Below are 18,706 nucleotides of genomic sequence, written 5' to 3'. Positions count from 1 at the left end.
AATATTTATATAAATATTGATTTTTTTATTTAAAAAAAGAGCAACTTTTACCCAAAATCAGGCAAAGCGGGCAGGCAGATTGAGTTGCTCACAGAATCACAGATTCATTCAGAGATCTATCTATCTGCCATTGGCTAGCTCAGTCTTTCACATAAAATTTGCTTGTAAACAAACTCATAAAATTTGCTAGCAAGCAACTCACAAAATTAACTCCCAAGACACCATGCATGAAAATATTGAATTTTTTATTAAAAAAGAGCAACTTTTACCCAAAATCAGGCAAAGCAGGTAGATTGAGTTGCTCACAGAATCATTCAGTGATCTATCTATCTGCCATTGGCTAGCTCAGTCTCTCAAATTTGCTTGCCACGAGTCTGCACTGAATTTGCTTGCAAGCAAACCTTCAGTTCTAAGGGAGGTTTGGCTGTGCTGAGCCAAAGATCTAAAGACTAGCCAGAAAGCAAGAAATCCAACCATTTCCTGCTTTCTAGCTAATCTAAATCTCCTGGCACAGCAGAACAGATGATGGTCAGAAAAAGGAAAAATAGCAATTTAGCAAGCAAGTTTACCGGGTAAGGAGTGAGTGGGTGGGGAGGGTTCCCACGAGCCATGTAGGTGGCGCAGCCTTGTGTTTCTGTGCAGCTTGGATTAATTGCTTTGTGGGGGTGCTCTGGGGGTGAGATTTCTCTGCGGCCTACCCAAATTTTCTCACGGCCCACCAGTTGGTGACCACTGTTCTAGTCTATCAAGATCCATCTGGATCTTGAGCCTATCTTCTTGGTATTATCTTAATATTTCTAATATCATAGAATACTTCCTCTACTTAGAACAAATATGTGACCTTGTTGAAACATGGACAGAGAAATGCTGAAATTATGAAAGCTTGTAATCTTGAAAATAGAATATTGTGAACTAGCATAACTGGTGCCAAGAGTAAATGTAAATGAATGATATTTTGGAAAGGAAATGTCACATAACAGAAACTGATGTTTTACCGCCATTTTCCTTATTTTTGGTGGTGCCAGTTTTATTATAGCCTGTTATACTAAAAGCAGATGCTTGGCATTAGTATGATCCACAGTAGGGCCAACTTTTGCATTTTTAACAGTCTTCTTGCTGTGTTTATTTCTTTTTCTAGTCATATATAGAAAGATATATGTATGTATAGGCTAAGGTTGCCTGCCTACAGTTCAGCCTAATTAAAGCTTAATTAAATATCATTGGACAACAAGGTTCTTGCTTCCTGAACACTTTTGGTTGTATTTTATAGATTTTTGGCTGCTAAGTACAAAAATAACCTGTAATTTAACCAATCCCTTACTGTTTTATAGAAATCTTCTGTTTTTACGTAATGGCAATGTACACTCTTCATGGTCATGTTGCACACATGAAAGAAATATACAAAAACATGGATATGTCATTGAAGCACATCCAACACACCAAATACAACTAGAGTAACTGTAGAGATCTAAAAGTAGTGGCTCTGCTGCTTTTAATACAGTTTGGATATACTAAGTACTGTCGTTAAATATGCAAATGGAAAAGCCATTCAAGAGTTGCATTATATTTAAAAAATGGACACTTCAAAAGAATTTTTAAATAGAAAAACATGATACTGTATATGAACCACTTTTTACACGACAAAGATATTTTTGAAGGCATTTTCAACAACAGGTGCACGCACATCATCAATAGCAAGCAGTTCTAAGATCTGCTAGTGGGACCAGAGCAAATCACAAGGATGTCATTGAGAATTTTCTTGGCAACTACAGAACACCAATCTACATTCAGTTGGTTGACAAACCTCTTATAGCATACAAAATCATGAAATATAACATGTCACTGAAGATTTGTTTTCTGCATCCACATAAACCTCTTTCCTGAAAATTTAGATAAAGACAATGATAAACATGGTGAAAGTTTTCACCAGGACGTTGGCACAATGGAAAAACGGTATCACGGCAACTAGAATCCAGCAACGCTGAGTGCCTATTTTGGTACATTACAGCAAGATCCATTGGATACTGAGTATAAACAAAAACTGGCAGCAAAACATTTTTAGACCTGTTGAATTCATGCAACATTTCAGAAACAAGATTAAATACATGATAGTCATTGAAAGTTAATTTCATATTTCCCAAGGTTATTCCCAATTATTCTGAAATTATATTAATTTTCAGTTTGAAGGTGTCTATCATAGTCACCAAAAAGTTTCAGGAAGTAAAACTTTTGAAAAACAAATTGTTATCCAGTGTATTTTTATCAGATTTTATGTGATTACAGTATATTGTAGATGGTGGAAGTATTTAATATTTTTATTCTCATTCAAATGATAATTCTGGTACAAACATTAACGACCATATCAACATTAGGCATATGAGATACTTAGAAATTTTGAATGAATATAATTGCCCCCAAAGGCTTAATTCATAACTTAACTCCTTCTACAACACTGAAAAATATGGTTTAATGCTTCTTCTTTGATAAATGTTCTTTTCAGGAAGCAAATTTAAATTATTTCATACTTTCACACCCTTCTAGGTTTTTTTTGCAAATTCCATCCCATTCTGCTAACCACAAAACATTTACATCTGAATATGTTTTATAAAATGATAATTATTGGAGAACAAATTTTGCAGCCCAATTTCTCATTTCTGATAATGATCCAGAGCAGGCCAGGCTAATTTTATAGCTCCCAATTCTACCTTTAAAGCAGACTGAATGACTTTTGTATTCTTCTTAATTTTGTGATAATAGTAATTTTGGAATACATGAATTCCACTCACGTAGTAGATAAAATATTATGTTGTATGGTTATTATATTCAGCTGCTATTCCTGACACCTTTCTATATGAAATCTATATTCCCGCACTGAATACTAGCCATATTTATCTGCCCAGAAAAATAGTAATCCTGTTTTAGAGGAATGAAATCTGTTATGGGTGTTCATTCATGGAATATGATGATTGTTAACAGTCCTGGGGAAAAAACAAATTTTAGCAATCCAATTTTCTGCGTTTTTTTCCATTGCTGTTCATATAATCCTTTATTGTTTAGAATAGAGGTAAAGATTAAACTGTTTTTCAGGAATTTTACCTTATAGAATTGAATGCTATTACTGGATGCTTGGGGTTTGATTTTTATGATTTGATTTTTATGGAATTACTAGTTTATAGTTTGCTAAATTGTAGCAGCCTATAAAAACAGGATAGGTTAATAAATAGTTGTATCTTATTTAGAGCTTTCTTCCAGGATACGTAATGCATAAAATTATTTACTAAGTTGGCAAATATAATACCAGTTCAAAGCTATCAGTACTGTGGTCAGATTTGCTCTTGGTATAATATTGATATGTTTGGTTCCAGGATTAGTTGGGTGTATATGTCCAGATGTAGATGTGTTAGCTGATATGGAAATAGTAGGGGGAGAATTTTGTGTAGGCTGGTATAGAAAAACTAGTAGTATATATATTGCCTACATTTTGGAGGATTAATATTTTGCACTACAGTAAATGTATTCTAAAATTCTCTGTAAGTGAATCACAAGACAGTGTTAAGAAAAAATACTCTATTATTTATTATAGATTGTTGTGTAGAGGTATATTTAACCCTTCATTTTAAAGGATATTTCATTTGAAAATTAATATTGCAAATTGAAGCAACTGAAAATCCATACTAAAATTCCAATAACCCCATATCTTCTTTTATATATGTAGGATTTTATTTTAATTTAATGAAAAGCTTTTATTCAATTTGAACATAAGGTTAGAATATGTGAATTGCAGTGCCTTTAAAAATAATTCTCAAATGATAATTGTATTATTAGGAAAATTATTACTTGTTATTTTAACTTCAGTTTGAGGAAAATTATTACTGTTATTTTAACTTCAGTTTCCTTATATCTAATTAAACCTTAATTAAAACAGATTAGACAAAGATATCTCATTTTCTACAAACTTGTAAAAATAGTAATGGAAGAGATGATGTATTGAGTAACCCACTTCATTTTTATATCAACTAAATATTGGCAACTATATACTGGTATTGACTTGCTTTGCTATATTGGGAAATATATGTACATATTTACTGTATACAGAGGATATGTTTACCTAGATATTTATCTATATGTAATTTATTTAAAATATTTATATTTTATGTAAATACAGAAAATTATATTTGGGGGGGTTGGTGAAAACTCCCAACCAAGTGATTTTCATATGATATTGAAAAAAACATTGCTAATTTGAGCCTGTAATAAAGCTAAATATGTTCAACTAGACATGAATTGATAGCAATATATGGCAGCAAAAAGGCATTATACATTTAGATTGGTTTAAGAAATATAGTTTCTGAATCACTATGTAATTCTATTTTTGACAGAATAGCATCCCTTTCTGGCCAATTCATTTTAAGAAGCTGGAACAGTTTCAGTGAACAATAAGAAGGATACCAGAAACATTTTTTTGAGGAAAGAATTGAAGGAGTTGGAAATATTTATCTTTTAGAACATGAAAATATCGGGGATATAATATAACTTTTGAATATATGAAGGGATATCACCCAGAGGAAAACAATGATATACTTCCCTCATTCTATAATGCAAGATATAGATATAAAAATGGATTCAGTTTACAGAAAGGTGGATTCTAAATTAATGTACAGCAGTGGACTGAACTATCCAAGGGGTTGTGAGCTCCTTTTCATTGGACATGTTCAAATGCAGACTGAAAGGCATGTTATAGATGCTTTAATTTGAGGGAACAAATGCACAGGCCAGTACACCAGTATTTGTGTTGAAAAGGCATTGGGAATATTGGTGGATAGGTTGGTTAGAAAAGGTATCTTGGGACATTGGAAGCAGTGGGATAGGAAAGGAAGATATCACAAACAACAAAGAAGAAAGCTAATGTAATATGCTGTAACAAAGCAGTGAAAGTGAGAAGGTACAAACTTACCCTACTTTTCCATGATAACCCTGTGGGATTCTTTTAAATTTTGTTTGGGCTGCAAAACCAAAACCAACCAAAAGTTCCAGGTTTGTTTCTTTCTCTTCTTTCTTTCTTTCTTTCTTTCTTTCTTTCTTTCTTTCTTTCTTTCTTTCTTTCTTTCTTTCTTTCTTTTTAAAAATTTTAATTATAAGAATACAACAGGGTAAAGCAATTCTGGCATTACAATTGTTAATGTGGTATGGGCTCGGAGTTCCAGGTTTGTTTCTGATGAAGTATAGTTGATTAGAAAAATGGTTTGGCAGAGCTTCCGAATATGATGGACTGTTTCAGATCTAAAACAAAACATGGTATCCATTTTGTATTAATACATTAATAAATTTATGAAACTGATTACATTTATTTCACTGTTGTTGTGTAATAGAATTCAGTAAGACCAAGAAGTATATTGAACTAAAAGGAACTTTCCATTAAAATAAAGTTCAATAAATAAGTGATTAAATTTTCAGTTATGTAAGTTCGATGGTTAATTCTGATATTTGAGTATGACCTCTGCTTATGTTGTTGTTCATTGTTCAAAGTTAATGCTATAGAATTAAAAGTGTTTTATGATATTTGAAAATCTATATGGATTGGGGATCACATTCATACATTATAAGTACAAACTATGAATATTCACAGATACATACAAATTACACTCCAGATAATATTAGTCAAGATATAAAATAAAAGCACATTTATGGAGCTGAGAAAATGAAAGGAGCCCAAAGTACTGCTACCCTTTCTACTCCCAAGAAGGAATAGGCAGAGGTGTGATATCAGATTGTCTAGCTTCTCATCTCATGTTAAAAAAAAAGGCCATTGCACTTCCTTAACACCTCCCACTCCTCACATTTATTCTGTATGGAACTGGTTGCAATGTTGGATGCTGCCTGAAGGAAGACCCCAAATTTCTGAGAAACCACTGAATGCTTGAAGCATTTGGGAAGGCTTCAAAGCACTTTGGATTCACTCCGATGAATGTATTGCTTCAAGGCATGTCCCAGTTTCAGTTTTTGATTCTTGTGAATCAAAGGTTCATAAAATCAACTCTCCAGTTTGAAGTTGCACATTATAAGAGTCCACCAAAAATGCCTTTAAAGCTTTATGAGACCATTTATTTACCATTTATTTTGTTTATTAAAATTTTATGCTGCTCATCACCCCTGTAAGGTGACTCTGGGTGGACCTAGATAGTGTATTATTTTATTTCAGAAAGATGTATCTGGAACACTCCAGAAGATAGGCTTAAGATACAGAAGGAACTTAACAGACTTGAACATTGGGCCCTATCTAACAAAATGAAATTCAGTGGTTAAAAAAAAGTAAGATTCTACATTTAGGCAAGAAAAACCAAACACACAGGTATCGTATAGATAGTGCCTGGCTCAATAGTAGTAATTGTGAGAGGGATCTTGGAGTCCCAGTGGACAATCACTTAAATATGAGCCAGCAGTGTGCTACAGCTGCCAAAAAAGCTAACACAGTTCCAGGCTGCATTAACAGAGGGATAGAATCAAGATCACATGAAATATTAATACAACTTTATAATGCCTTGGTAAGGCCACACTTGGAATACTGCATCCAGTTTTGGTTGCCATGATATAAAAAAAGATGTTGAGACTCTAAAAAGAGTTCAGAGAATAGCAACAAAGATGATTAGGGGACCAGAGGCTAAAACATATAAAGAACTGTTGCTGGATTTGGGTATGTCTAGTTTAATGAAAAAAAAAGGCCTAGGGCTGACGTGATAGCAGTGTTTCAATGTCTAAGGAGTTGCCACAAGGAAGAGGAGAATCTATTCTCCAAAGCACTTGAAAGCAGGACCAGAAGCAATGGATGGAAGCTAATCAAGGAGAGGAGCAACCTAGAACTAAGGAGAAATTTCCTGACAGAACAATTAATTAGTGGAATAACTTGTCTCCAGAAGTTGTGAATGCTCCAACACTGGAAGTTTTAAGATGACATTGGACAACATTTGTCTGAAATAGTATAGGGCTTCCTGCCTAAGCAGCGGATTGGACTAGAAGACCTCCAAGGTCCCTTCAAACTTTGTCATTCTGTTATTGTCTTCTGAATTTTATTGTAAATGAAAATTCAATGTACTTTTAACAAGCAACATAATTTAGCCTCTGGTCATCTGGGTTTATACAGAAAGTAAGAAGCATAGACCAGTAGTTATTAGGGAAAGTAATTTCGGCAGCCAACCTGTACTGGTGTTGTGGTTAGCTGGCAGCAGGTGCGGACGGTGGAGGAGACCGAGGACTCAGATGAGGGGCCAGGACCATTAGGGAGTGGACTGCTGCCTTCAGAGATTGTGGGGGCTGGCAGCAGTGATGAGGAAGTTCCCGAGGAGCTTGTGCCAAGTGCGCGTGCGCGCAGGATTGCTCGTCGGAGAGAGCAGTTACAGCAGAATGGGCAACTTGGGACTAAGGCTGCAAGGTAATGGCCCCTCCCTCAAGAGGATAAAAACCAGGTTTGAAGAAGAGTTCTTTGCAGAAGGCAAGGATGCTCTGAAACACAGACACGTGGACATTATACTCTAGTTAGTATTTGAAAACTCTTGTAAACTATTTCTTATCTGGGTTTTTGGCAGCCTTGAAAACAACTTGGCAAGGCTTTTTCTTGTCAGAGCTAATTAGTTGGAAGCAGCCTTTTATCTGTGAAGAAACAGAATTCGTAGATGAAACCTTAAAAGGTGGGGGCTGCTGCCTTTGTCTGGTGTTGGCTCTCTTGGAATCAGATTGGGTCAGAACAACTGGTCATCCGATGCATTGTGAACTTTTTTACCTAAAAGGACACTGTCAGTGCAAATAAGCTTGATTGGAGTCCTTCAATGTCACTTGATAGCAATGTAAATCAGTTTTCATGCAACTGAGTTCTTTGGAAGTAGAGTTAAATTTCCCCATGAAGCTCTATTTCAGAAAATTTTCTGTTGTAATGCATGCCAGACCTTCCATAGTAAAATGTCATCCAATTGCTCTTAAAGCTCTTTGCCATATATCTTAAAGAAAGGATTTCTTGAATAAGAAACAAGTTTTCAACTGCTAATCATCTGCATCGTTTGGCTAATCCAGACTAAGCCTAGTTTAATACTTTGTGTCAAGCCCGAAATTAACACATGTGTAGCCATTTTAGTTAGGCTTAGTATATATTCTTTTTCTTACTTTCTCTTGGCAGTCATGGGGGAAGGGTTTCGGGCTTGCCACATTCCTAAGGGGGGATGAGTGGAGATAGAGAGAGTTGTTTTGGCTAGGTGATTCTTCTTCCCGTGGGAAAACAAGCTGTCCATGCTTAGGGCCCTTGAAGTGGAGATTTATAACATCAAGCAATGTTGAATTACTTCTATTGGAGAATGTGACTTTGGGGGGTTGTTTCTAACTTTTAATATTGTGGAGTAATTCCGGGTTGTGTCAGATCTGGAATTACCATGGACTTTGCCAGTTTGATGCTTTCCTAAATAAAAGAAATTGTCTTGGAAGATGGACTTTGTTCTTTTCTTTTTAAATGGATTTCATCACTTGGAAACCTGACACTTTGGCTTCCTCATGTGTTAATAAAACTGAAATTGTACAACCTATTACTTTTTGAATATGAGCATTAACACAAAAAACAATTCTTCTTAGAATTTGGAGTTCTGGAGTGCAGATTTGGCTTAGTAAATATTCACATGAGAGTACTGTGGTTGATTAGGCTTTTTTATGTCTGCTGAACATCTCTTGCATTACAGGTTTTGTTTCCTTTTTTATGTCTAGTAGCATCTTTGCCTTGCATTGCAAGCTAACAGAAACATCTACAATTACTCTCAATTTACTTTTAGCAAGGCTTGCAGGCCATAGTCCCCTCCTTACATCAGGCTTATAATTCTCTATATTGTTTGTCCTTGTTTGTAAGTAGCATATAGAAGAAGTTGCTTTTGAATACTGAAGTTGTATTTTCCTGTCATGATAATAATAATTATGGATAATCTCATCTTCTTGTGAAAATGTATTAATACTTTTCAAAGCCATCAAAGCTAACAGCCATCACCATTTCAATCATTTAATACAGTGATCCCCAACCTTTTTTATGCCGCGGCCCGGTACCAGCATCAGCTGGGCGCCGCGACCCGGTATCGGCATCAACTGGGCGCCGCCATCTTTTTGACGAAAAGTGCTTCCGGTGAGCTTTCTACCCGGAAAAGCTCACCGGAAGCACTTTTATCAAAAAGATGGCGGCGCTGCAACCAGCGGCCCGGTAAGACTTGTTCGGCGGACCGGTACCGGTCCGCGGACCGGCGGTTGGGGACCCCTGATTTAATATACATTATATAAAGAGATATTTTCAGATTGCAGCTGGTGATTCACAGATGTTAATGTTTCATCATGGAAAAGCATCTTGGCCAATCACTTGTATGTCAGACTGAAAGCTGGAAATTTTCTTCATGTGCTAACATTCTATATAGCAATACATTAAAATTCAAGACGATTCATTACCTGATTGGTTGTTGACTTTTGGCCTAATAAATGTATTTCAACTCAGATGACTTCTGGGATGTATGTTTCAAATTAGAGGCATAAATTGCCCACTCCATTGCATTCTGCTCAATCAGCTTTTCTGTAACAAAATTTTCAACCCGATCTCATGGCTATTTGCTGATTAAAAAAATTATGCTCTTTAAATTGGATCATTTTCCTAGAGCGCGTATGTTTGGACTTAGTAAAATAGGAGATTTGCAGCAGATTCTATTTCTCCTGTCATATGCTTTATATATCTACCCAATCAAAAGTCTGTTTCCCCATTTTTTTAAAAGTGATGTTTGTGATTTTTACTAAGTTACATTATTAGATTTAGGTAGACAATCCATCCTATATTAAGTACTAAATTGTTTTATATATCAAATGGGTGGAGCCAAAAACTATGCGTAGTCAACAAAAAAAATTGTATTGGTCTTAATTGATAGTCTGAAATTATATTAGAGGCTTTTATTATTATTGCATAAATCTTTTGCATCTTAACTGGATCATAGACACATTCGTTTGCCTGGTAAAAACATATATAAAATACACAATGATACTATAGAGAGAATAATTTTACTTTTGTAGCTACTGTGTTTCTCCAACAATACGGCCTCCACCAATAGGAAGGCCCAGCATGATTTCTAGGCATGAGGCCTAAATTAAGCCCCGCCCCCCAAAATTTAGGCCTATTTAATCCATGTGTTTCCCCGCCATTTCTCACATCGTTCGTTAAAACTACACGAGGTAAAGAGAAATGGGGGGGAAGGGGGGGAGAAAACTTGCCTTTAGGAGTGCCCTTCACGTAAAATACCCCAATCTATTACCGATAGAACATTGGCCGATAGAAGCTCCCCGAAGGCAGAGTCACCGGCCGCTTCTATCAGCTGGTAGAAGCAGCCTCGGGGCGAGCGCCCACGCGCATGCCCCTCGCCACGAAGCCATTTCTATCGGCCGATGGAAGCTACCCAAATGCAGAGTCACCAGCTGCTTCTATCGGCTGGTAGAAGCAGCCTTGGGGTGAATGCCCACATGCACTCCCCTCACCACAAAGCCCTTTCTATTGGCTGATGGAAGCTCGGCCGGTATCGGCCGGTAGAAGCAGCTGGTGACTCTGCCTTTGGAGAGCTTTCATTGGCCGATAGAAATGGCTTAGTGGCGAGGGGAGTGCGTGTGGGCGCTCGCCCAGAGGCTGCTTCTACCAGCCAATAGATTTCCTCTTCCACGTGCACCCCCACCTAGAGCGACCCATGCGCACTCAACTCTCCACGAGGCTTCTTCTACCGGCTGATAGAAGCGGCTGGTGACTCTGCCTTCGGGGAGCTTTCATCAGCCGATAGAAGTGGCCTCATGGAGAGGTGACTGCGCATGAGGCACTCTAGGTTGGGGTGCATGTGGGGATGGAAATTAAGTCACCCCTGAAAAGATGTCCTAGCCATTTTTTCGGGGCTCAAAAAAAATAAATAAGATCTGGCCTTATTTTACGAGAAACACGGTATCTTACCAATTAGTTAGATTCTTAAAGTGCAGATTCTTGTTGTGAGCTTTAAGGAAACAAATTCCATATTTGTTAGCTATCTGGCATCTAATTGCTAGCATTCTTATAACTAAGCAAAATGTGAATAAGCCCCAAATCTATTGGGTTTTGTTAGGTCCTACTAGTTTAATTGAGATCCAGGAAGATATACAGCAGCCAGTGTGTACCATTTGATTATATTTGCTAAGTAGGGCATCTCTCCCAGGTACTGCTTAACAAATCAGCCAGGGCAATCTTGCTTTGTTAGCCGTTAGCCTCATTACATTCCAGTTTAGGCATCCTGAATTGTTCTGCTCTATAGGACCGAGGAGAAAGACAGAGTTTCTAGCAGTTCTTCACCTCTAATTATTTTTTCTTCAGGAGAAAAAAATTCTCTTCAGTTTCTTCTTGAGGGGTGACACTGATTGTATCCTGTGACTCCTGGTCCTGAAGTTGCATCACATCCTTTTATCAGAAAATTATTTGGACACCTCAATGCACTGATAAGCCCTTTAACATAGAAATGTTTTAGCCAGAGATCATCAGGAATCAATCATTACCAGCATTTTAAAGGATACTTTTCAAACTTAGTCATAGTCATGAATATCAGATATAGGTCATTCAAGTACTCTAACAGCATGGCTATTTTGCCATGTCTCCTAGATGTTTCTCTCCCACCCTTCCCAATCTATTTATGTTTATTGAATTTTGTTAACGCTGACTCTCTTTTCCCTGTCTTTCCCCCATTCATAATAGTACAAAAAGCTCAATACACTGTCTTCTCAGGATGTTGGATTGTATTTGGAAATAAATGCAATAAAATAACATTTTAAAAATCGTGACTAAACATCTATTTTTTTTAAAAAAATATTCTATTGATTTTAACATTTATTATGGGCTTTAATCTTAGTTAACATATTGTTCCCAAAACAGCTATCCCAGAGAGTAGGAAGAGGACTATGGTATGTGGTGAGAGAAGCTTGCAGTTTTGTAATGATAATTTTACTTAGTTCTGATAACTTAAAAGACAATGGACTAAAACACTCAGATCAAGCCTAGTCTTGATCCAGTGCCCCTGGATCAAAAATTCAAATAGTTTTTCCTGGATCATCACTGGCATTTTTTGTCAGGTTGCACAGCAAGTACAAGTTATTATTCTTTTTTGTCATAGAAACTAAATTTGGATTTTTGGCCGCATGCATTGTGGACTATGTACATTTCTTTATAACTTAAGGTAATTTTCTTAGTCCAATATGAACAACATTTTGATTTATTCAGATCACACTGTATAAACAGCTTTTTAAAAATAAAAAATATCTACCCTTTGACTTTTAAATGTCATATGTATACATGTGTGGATATGCGTTTTATTTATTTGTATATCTTATTTGATAAGAAATAAGCTATACAGGTAGTTCTTAATTTACAATGATTCATTTAGTGACAATTTGAAGTTACAATGGCACCTGAAAAAGTGACTTAGGACTGGTTTTCCCGCTTTCAACTTGAAACATGCCCATTTTGGGCACATGGCAACTGGCATGTATTTATGACAGTTGCAGTGTCCCAGGGTCATGTGATCAGTTTTGTAATTTTGTAAACTTGTAATCTTCCAACAAGCAAAGTCAATGGGGGGGGGGGGAGCCAGATTTACTGTACTTAACGACCGCATGATTCACTTAATAAGTATGGCAAAAAAGAGTCCCAAACAGTCCCTCGAGATAAGCACCCACCTTTCTCTCCTTTGAACTGCTGCCACAACTAAAGTGCCAAATGAACTATAACAGAAGTTATACAGAAGTACAAAGTCCACACAGAGCTTTAAGGATTAATCCGAACAGAACAAACAACTTTTCTTCCAACAATGGTTTCTTTACCTTTGCCTGTCCTTTATACCTTATGGGAGAGGCAATCACCTCCAAGCCTTACTCCCGAGTCCTCCCCTTTTGTCTCAGCTGCTCTTGTCTTCTAGCAGCTCTGCTCACATGCACACTGGGAATAGGCTCCTCTTGTTCTTCTGCCTTGCTGCTGCCAGACTCTAGAGGCTCCAGAGTCAGCATACCACTCCCAGATTGTCCTAGCCCCATCTTTGCATCGGACGCAGGACCCTCGTCCGAGTCCTCTCCAGACTCCCGGACTGGTCCCCATTCTTCCCCTCTGTCCAATTCCACTGTCATCTGCACAGGCTGCCAGTGAACATGGGTAATGCATTCAGCTATGTAGAAATATAGCAGAGCTTGAAATTCATATTTATTTATTCAATTTCAACCAACCAAGTCTTACTTATAAGCCTTTAAACAATGATTTTATCAAGATATTTATATCTTTTTCATTAAGAAGCTCAAGGTGGTATAGAGTGCATTCCTAATTTTCTGAGAAGAATTATGGATGTTAGCTATTTGGATCATCATAAGGTTCAACAAGCAGTCATTGCCCAATCAAGCGTCTAACTGAATGTTAAAATTTTATTTCTTACATGGGTAGAAATAAACTTGGATTGTCACTGTATCATTGAGCTAAGTATCTTTATTCTGATTCTATAAAATCAGATGAGGCAATGCTGTGAATATTTCCCCCCAATGATTTATGAATCAGGTGTTATTTGTGAATGTCCCAGAGATATCTGCTTTGTTATTGCAGAAAAATACTTTGAAGTGTATAGTTTATGAACTAACAAGAAAAATCTTACCTTAAGAATCTTCTTGTACTTTTTAATATCAGTGCTTTAAAATATTTCTAAAGGCAACTTCAATTAGTTTTTCTTTCTTTCTTTCTTTCTTTCTTCCTTCCTTCCTTCCTTCCTTCCTTCCTTCCTTCCTTCCTTCCTTCCTTCCTTCCTTTCTTTCTTTCTTTCTTTCTTTCTTTCTTTCTTTCTTTCTTTTAAATATTTTAATGGATATAATTCTTTGGTGTTGTTTCATTTTACATATAAAAAAAGAACTCTCACACCAAGTACAGGGGAAAATAATGTTAACATTCTATGCTTATACATGCAAATTAGATGGAATTTCATATTCAGAGTTGTTAGAAGGTAGAGACATCATTATCACTTTGTGGCTTGGTTGGCAGCTGTATATTAGTAGACATCCAAGAATGATTGCGGTTATTTTAGATACTGGAACAAAGCTGTTTTGCAGCTGCAGTGCTCATATAGTGAAAATCATCTGTATTACCAAGTTCTTCCTTTTTTTCCAAATTAATACCCCAGTTCTTTTTTGAAATGCAATTGCACCTCTAATTCAGTGCATAATAAAGTACACTGAAATGTCATTGTTATACTATAATAAGCTTATTTGAACATTAAAGCCTTTGATCAAATATAATGAAAGCATAAGGGATGCACAAATCAAATTGGAATATTGATGGCTACATGGTCAAGTCCATATAATTTTCTTAGCAATAGTATGGAAATAGTCGGCCAATCCTTTCTTCTGGGATGGTTTTTCAACTTCCCAATTTAACCTACAGCCTTATGATTTTCTGGCCAGCTCAGATTTTTCAAGACCTTCTGCTAGTGCTGCTAGTGTATGCTTTGTTAAATATGAACAGAATAGCCCAATCAAAACAATTCAGTTTTGTGCTGCAAACTGTAATCTTGCTAAATACGTATAAAACTCTTTTGCTGTACTCCAAATGTTATTGTGCAAGAAATATAAAAGTTAGTAAATTTTAACCTTATGCTAAAAATAACATACTTCATTTCCCTCAAAAGTTACCTGCATCTGTTTATTGTATCAGATATACATCTTGCCTTATTTTATTTATTTATTTTGTCAAACAATTATTAGATAACAGGTATAAGTATAAACAGGGTTATATGAAATGGATACGAATAAGAAAAAAGAAACAATAGGACAGGGACGGTAGGCACGTTTTGGTGCACTTATGCACACCCCCTATAGACCTCTTAGGAAAGGGGTGAGGTCAATAGTAGACAATCTAATGTTGAAGATTTTGGGGTTTGGGGAAGAAACCACAGTGTCAGGTAGAATGTTCTAGACATTGACTACTCTGTTGCTGAAGTCATATTTCCTGCAATCAAGTTTGTTGCGGTTTATCTTTAGTTTGTATCTATTTAGTGCTCTTGTGTTGTTTTGGTTGAAGTTGAAGTATTCATTGATAGGTAGGACATTGCAATATATAATTTTATATACTATACTTAGATCAAACCGAAGCCGGCGTAATTCTAGATTGTCTAGGTCTAAAATTTCAAATCCGGTGGCATAAGGTATTTTGCTACGAGTAGAGGAGTGGAGGATTCTTCTCGTAAAATATTTCTGGACTTTCTCAATTGTATTAATATCAGATATGTAATGCGGGTTCCAGACTGACGAGCTGTATTCATTTTTTAAATTTTTTTTATTGGTTTTTAAAACAAACATAAACAAACAAAACATAAAAACATCAAGCCATCTTCCATATATATACATACAGTGCGCCGGTTGGTTTACAAATTGTTTTGTGCTTCCATTTCGTAGTCTTCAATTACAATTACATTGTATATACTCTCGTATTTTCAATCAAATATTAAATACATTAATATCATTATTAATCAATCATTTGACTATACTTTTATTCATTCATGTTTTATGAAATAATCATATTTTCCTTAATTTGTTTTATGACGGTTCATATTATCATCCCAAATCTATCCTAAAATCATTTTGTAGATATAATAAGAAAAGAATACATCTTTATATATTTATTATTTTCTAAGAATCTACACATTTCATTACTATATTTCATTGTCTAACCATTGATAGAATAGATCCCAAATTTTATAAAATTGTTTATCATCTTGTTCTCTAATTTCAAATGTCAATCTACTCATTTCAGCACATTCCAATATTTTCTTAATGATTTCCTCCTGTGATGGTGTTTTCTCATTTTTCCAGTTTTTAGCAAATACAATCCTAGCCGCTGTTAATGCATTTACAATCAGGCATTTCAAGTCTTTACTATATATTTCAGGTAAAATTTCCAATAAAAATATTTCTGGTTTTAAATCTATATGCTTTTTTGACATTTTTTCCAACCACGTGTAGATTTTAGTGCAGTATTTTTTAGCATCTGCACAAGTCCACCACATATGGTAATATGAGCCAGGTATCTGATAACATTTCCAACATTTTTCGGATTTATTCTTGAACATTCTTGCTATTCTTGTCGGGGGAAAATGCCACCTGTAAAACATCTTATACAAATTTTCTTTATATGCTGTTGACATTGTCATTTTATAATTTTGAGACCACAGTTTTTTTCCATTTCTCTAGATCAATCCCATATCCAAAATTCTTCCCCCAAGCAATCATAGTTTCTTTAACTTGTTTTTCTTCTAGTTTAATTTCTAATAAATATCCATACAATTTTTTAATCACCTTTTCATCAGTACCTGTATTCGAGTATTGGTCTAGCAAATGTTTTATATGCTCAAGTTAGTAGAATGATATTACCAGAGAAAAAGCTACGCAGGATTAGGTTAACAACTCTTAATGCCTTTTTGGCTATGTAGTTACAGTGGGCTGTAGCACTTAGATCATTTGAGATGAGTACTCCAAGGTCCTTGACAAACTTTTTGTCATCAACGTCTTGACTATTCAGCTTGTATTTTATTTTTTGATTTTTTTTGCCAATATGTAAGATAGAGCATTTATTTGTTGAGATTTGAAGTTGCCATTTGTTTGACCATTCTGACACATAGTCAAGGTCTTTTTGAAGGGTAGTCAGCGGTGTTGAATAGCTTTACATCATCAGCGAAAAGAACACAGTTGCTCTTAATATAATCACAGAGGTCATTAATATAGAGTATGAAGAGAGTTGGTCCTAGAACACTGCCTTGGGGGACACCACTGTTGACAGGTACTGGATTTGATAGGATGCTCCCAATTTTGACCATTTGTTGCCTGTTTGACAGGAGTGCTTCTATCCAGTTATGCAGGTGTCCAGAGATACCATAAGACCTTAGTTTTAGGAGTAGTTTGTCGTGTACCACTGAATCGAAGGCTTTACAGAAGTCTATGTAAATTGCGTCAATTGCTTTGCCCTGATCAAGTTGTGTAGTCCATGTTTTTACAGTGCAAGAGTTGCAGGTTACAGGACAGTTTCCTTTTGAAACCAAACTGTTTGTTAGGGAGTAGGTTGTTTGTCTCTAGGTGGAGGATAATGGATTGGTTAATAATTGATTCCATGGCTTTACAGGTGACACAGCATAAAGAGATTGGTCTGTAATGTTCAACTAGGCTGGGGTCTCCCTTTTTGAAGATGGGAATGGCTAGTGACCATAGATTTGGCAAGGAGCTGGTCCTGAAAGATTTTTCAAAGATTATGCTTAGAGGTTCTGCTATGGCAGTGGATAGCTTTTTTAAGAAGTAGGCACAAACTCTGTCCGGTCCAATAGATAGGGATGGTTTTAGATTGCATAGTGCTTTTTCAACATTGTCTTCTGTAAAATCGATATGTATTAGATCATTGTAGTTGTCTGTGGTTCAGCTAGGAAATACTGGGCATGATCCATTGCTGTTTACAAATACTGAGCCAAAGAATGTGTTAAAGAGGTTGGCTTTAATGGTGTCATCATTGCAGTCTTTACCATTTGGTTCTTTTACGGGTGGGATGGACCTTGAGTCTTTTAGTTTGTTGTTTACAAAATTGTAGAAAACGCGGGTGGAATTGGTGCTTAGAAGGTTTTCCTCTTGTTTAGTGTGATAATTGGTACATTCAGTCTTTATCTGGTGGCATAAATTTTTGTATCGGCTTTTAAAGTTGGCAATGTGACCAGATTTGTTTTTCCGCCAAAGGGATTTCTTTTTGGATTGGAGCTTCCTTATTGTTATGGGTAATTTGTTTTTTCTGGTTTTGAGAGTTGTTATTGGTACATATAGTTTGATGACTCTTTTGACTTCAAGTAAAAATATGTTGTAGTGGTCTTCAACAGTATTGCATCCAGTGAATAGAATTTGCCAATCAAGAGATAAGAGATCGTTGTCTATAAGATCATAGTTGCCTTTTTTGAAGTTATAATTGGGGATCCTGTCGTTATGGTGATTTTTGTGAGGACATATGTTGAGACAAAAGTCAATCATGCTGTTGTCACTGTTGGAAAAGGATTCATTTATTTGTATTCCATAAATTGAATTCAAACTGTTGCAGAAGATGAGATTGAGGCAGTTGTTAAGTCTAGTATTGTTGGTTACTAGTTGTTCCAGTCCTAGTGTGGTAACGGCATTGTACAGGGTTGTATGAATGGGTTCAGATGTACATTCATTTAGTGTCCAATTTATAAGAGGTAAGTTGAGGTCACCAAGAAAAATGAGAGGGTGTGGGCAGGAGGCAGCCCATGTCAGTAGTGAAGTTAGCTTGTTTGCATGAATTATACCATAGTCAGGGGCATGATAGCAAAGTAAGAAGCGGATTGAGATGTTTAAGGACAGTTCACACATGATGGTCTCAGGAAGATCAAGCTCTTGTATAATTTGGATCTTTTTTAGATTTAGAGACTTTTTATAGAATATAGCAACTCCACCACCTCTACGGATTTCGCGATCTGATTGAAAAACTTGATATTCTCTTGTAGTGGTAATGAAGTCTGGGAAAGATGCATTTAACCATGTCTCACAGACAAATATAATATCAAATGTGGTTGAGCTTAGAAGGATGAGGAATTCATGCATTTTATCTGTGAGGCTTCTTGCATTAAGTAGTTTGCATTTA

At 36.0% G+C, this 18,706-nt stretch overlaps 2 protein-coding genes across 7 annotated transcripts in view; one reads left to right on the top strand and one right to left on the bottom strand.

Annotated features, from left to right (window-relative positions):
- KCNC2 (potassium voltage-gated channel subfamily C member 2) overlaps positions 1–18,706 on the top strand; it is a 76,777-nt gene that overhangs the window by 19,650 nt on the left and 38,421 nt on the right. The window lies entirely within an intron of this gene.
- On the bottom strand, positions 1,840–18,666 carry LOC148130181 (uncharacterized). Its single transcript, XM_087969064.1, has 2 exons — positions 17,772–18,666; positions 1,840–1,880 (listed from the first exon to the last, which is right to left on the bottom strand). Exons 1-2 carry the CDS (start codon positions 18,664–18,666, stop codon positions 1,840–1,842), a joined length of 936 nt encoding a protein of 311 aa, XP_087825190.1.

Source organism: Notechis scutatus, chromosome 6 (genome assembly GCF_049901735.1).
Source record: "Notechis scutatus isolate UNSWTSFEM ecotype Mainland chromosome 6, rNotScu1.2, whole genome shotgun sequence".
NCBI lineage: Eukaryota > Metazoa > Chordata > Lepidosauria > Squamata > Elapidae > Notechis > Notechis scutatus.
This window is presented reverse-complemented; position numbering and strand designations above follow the sequence as displayed.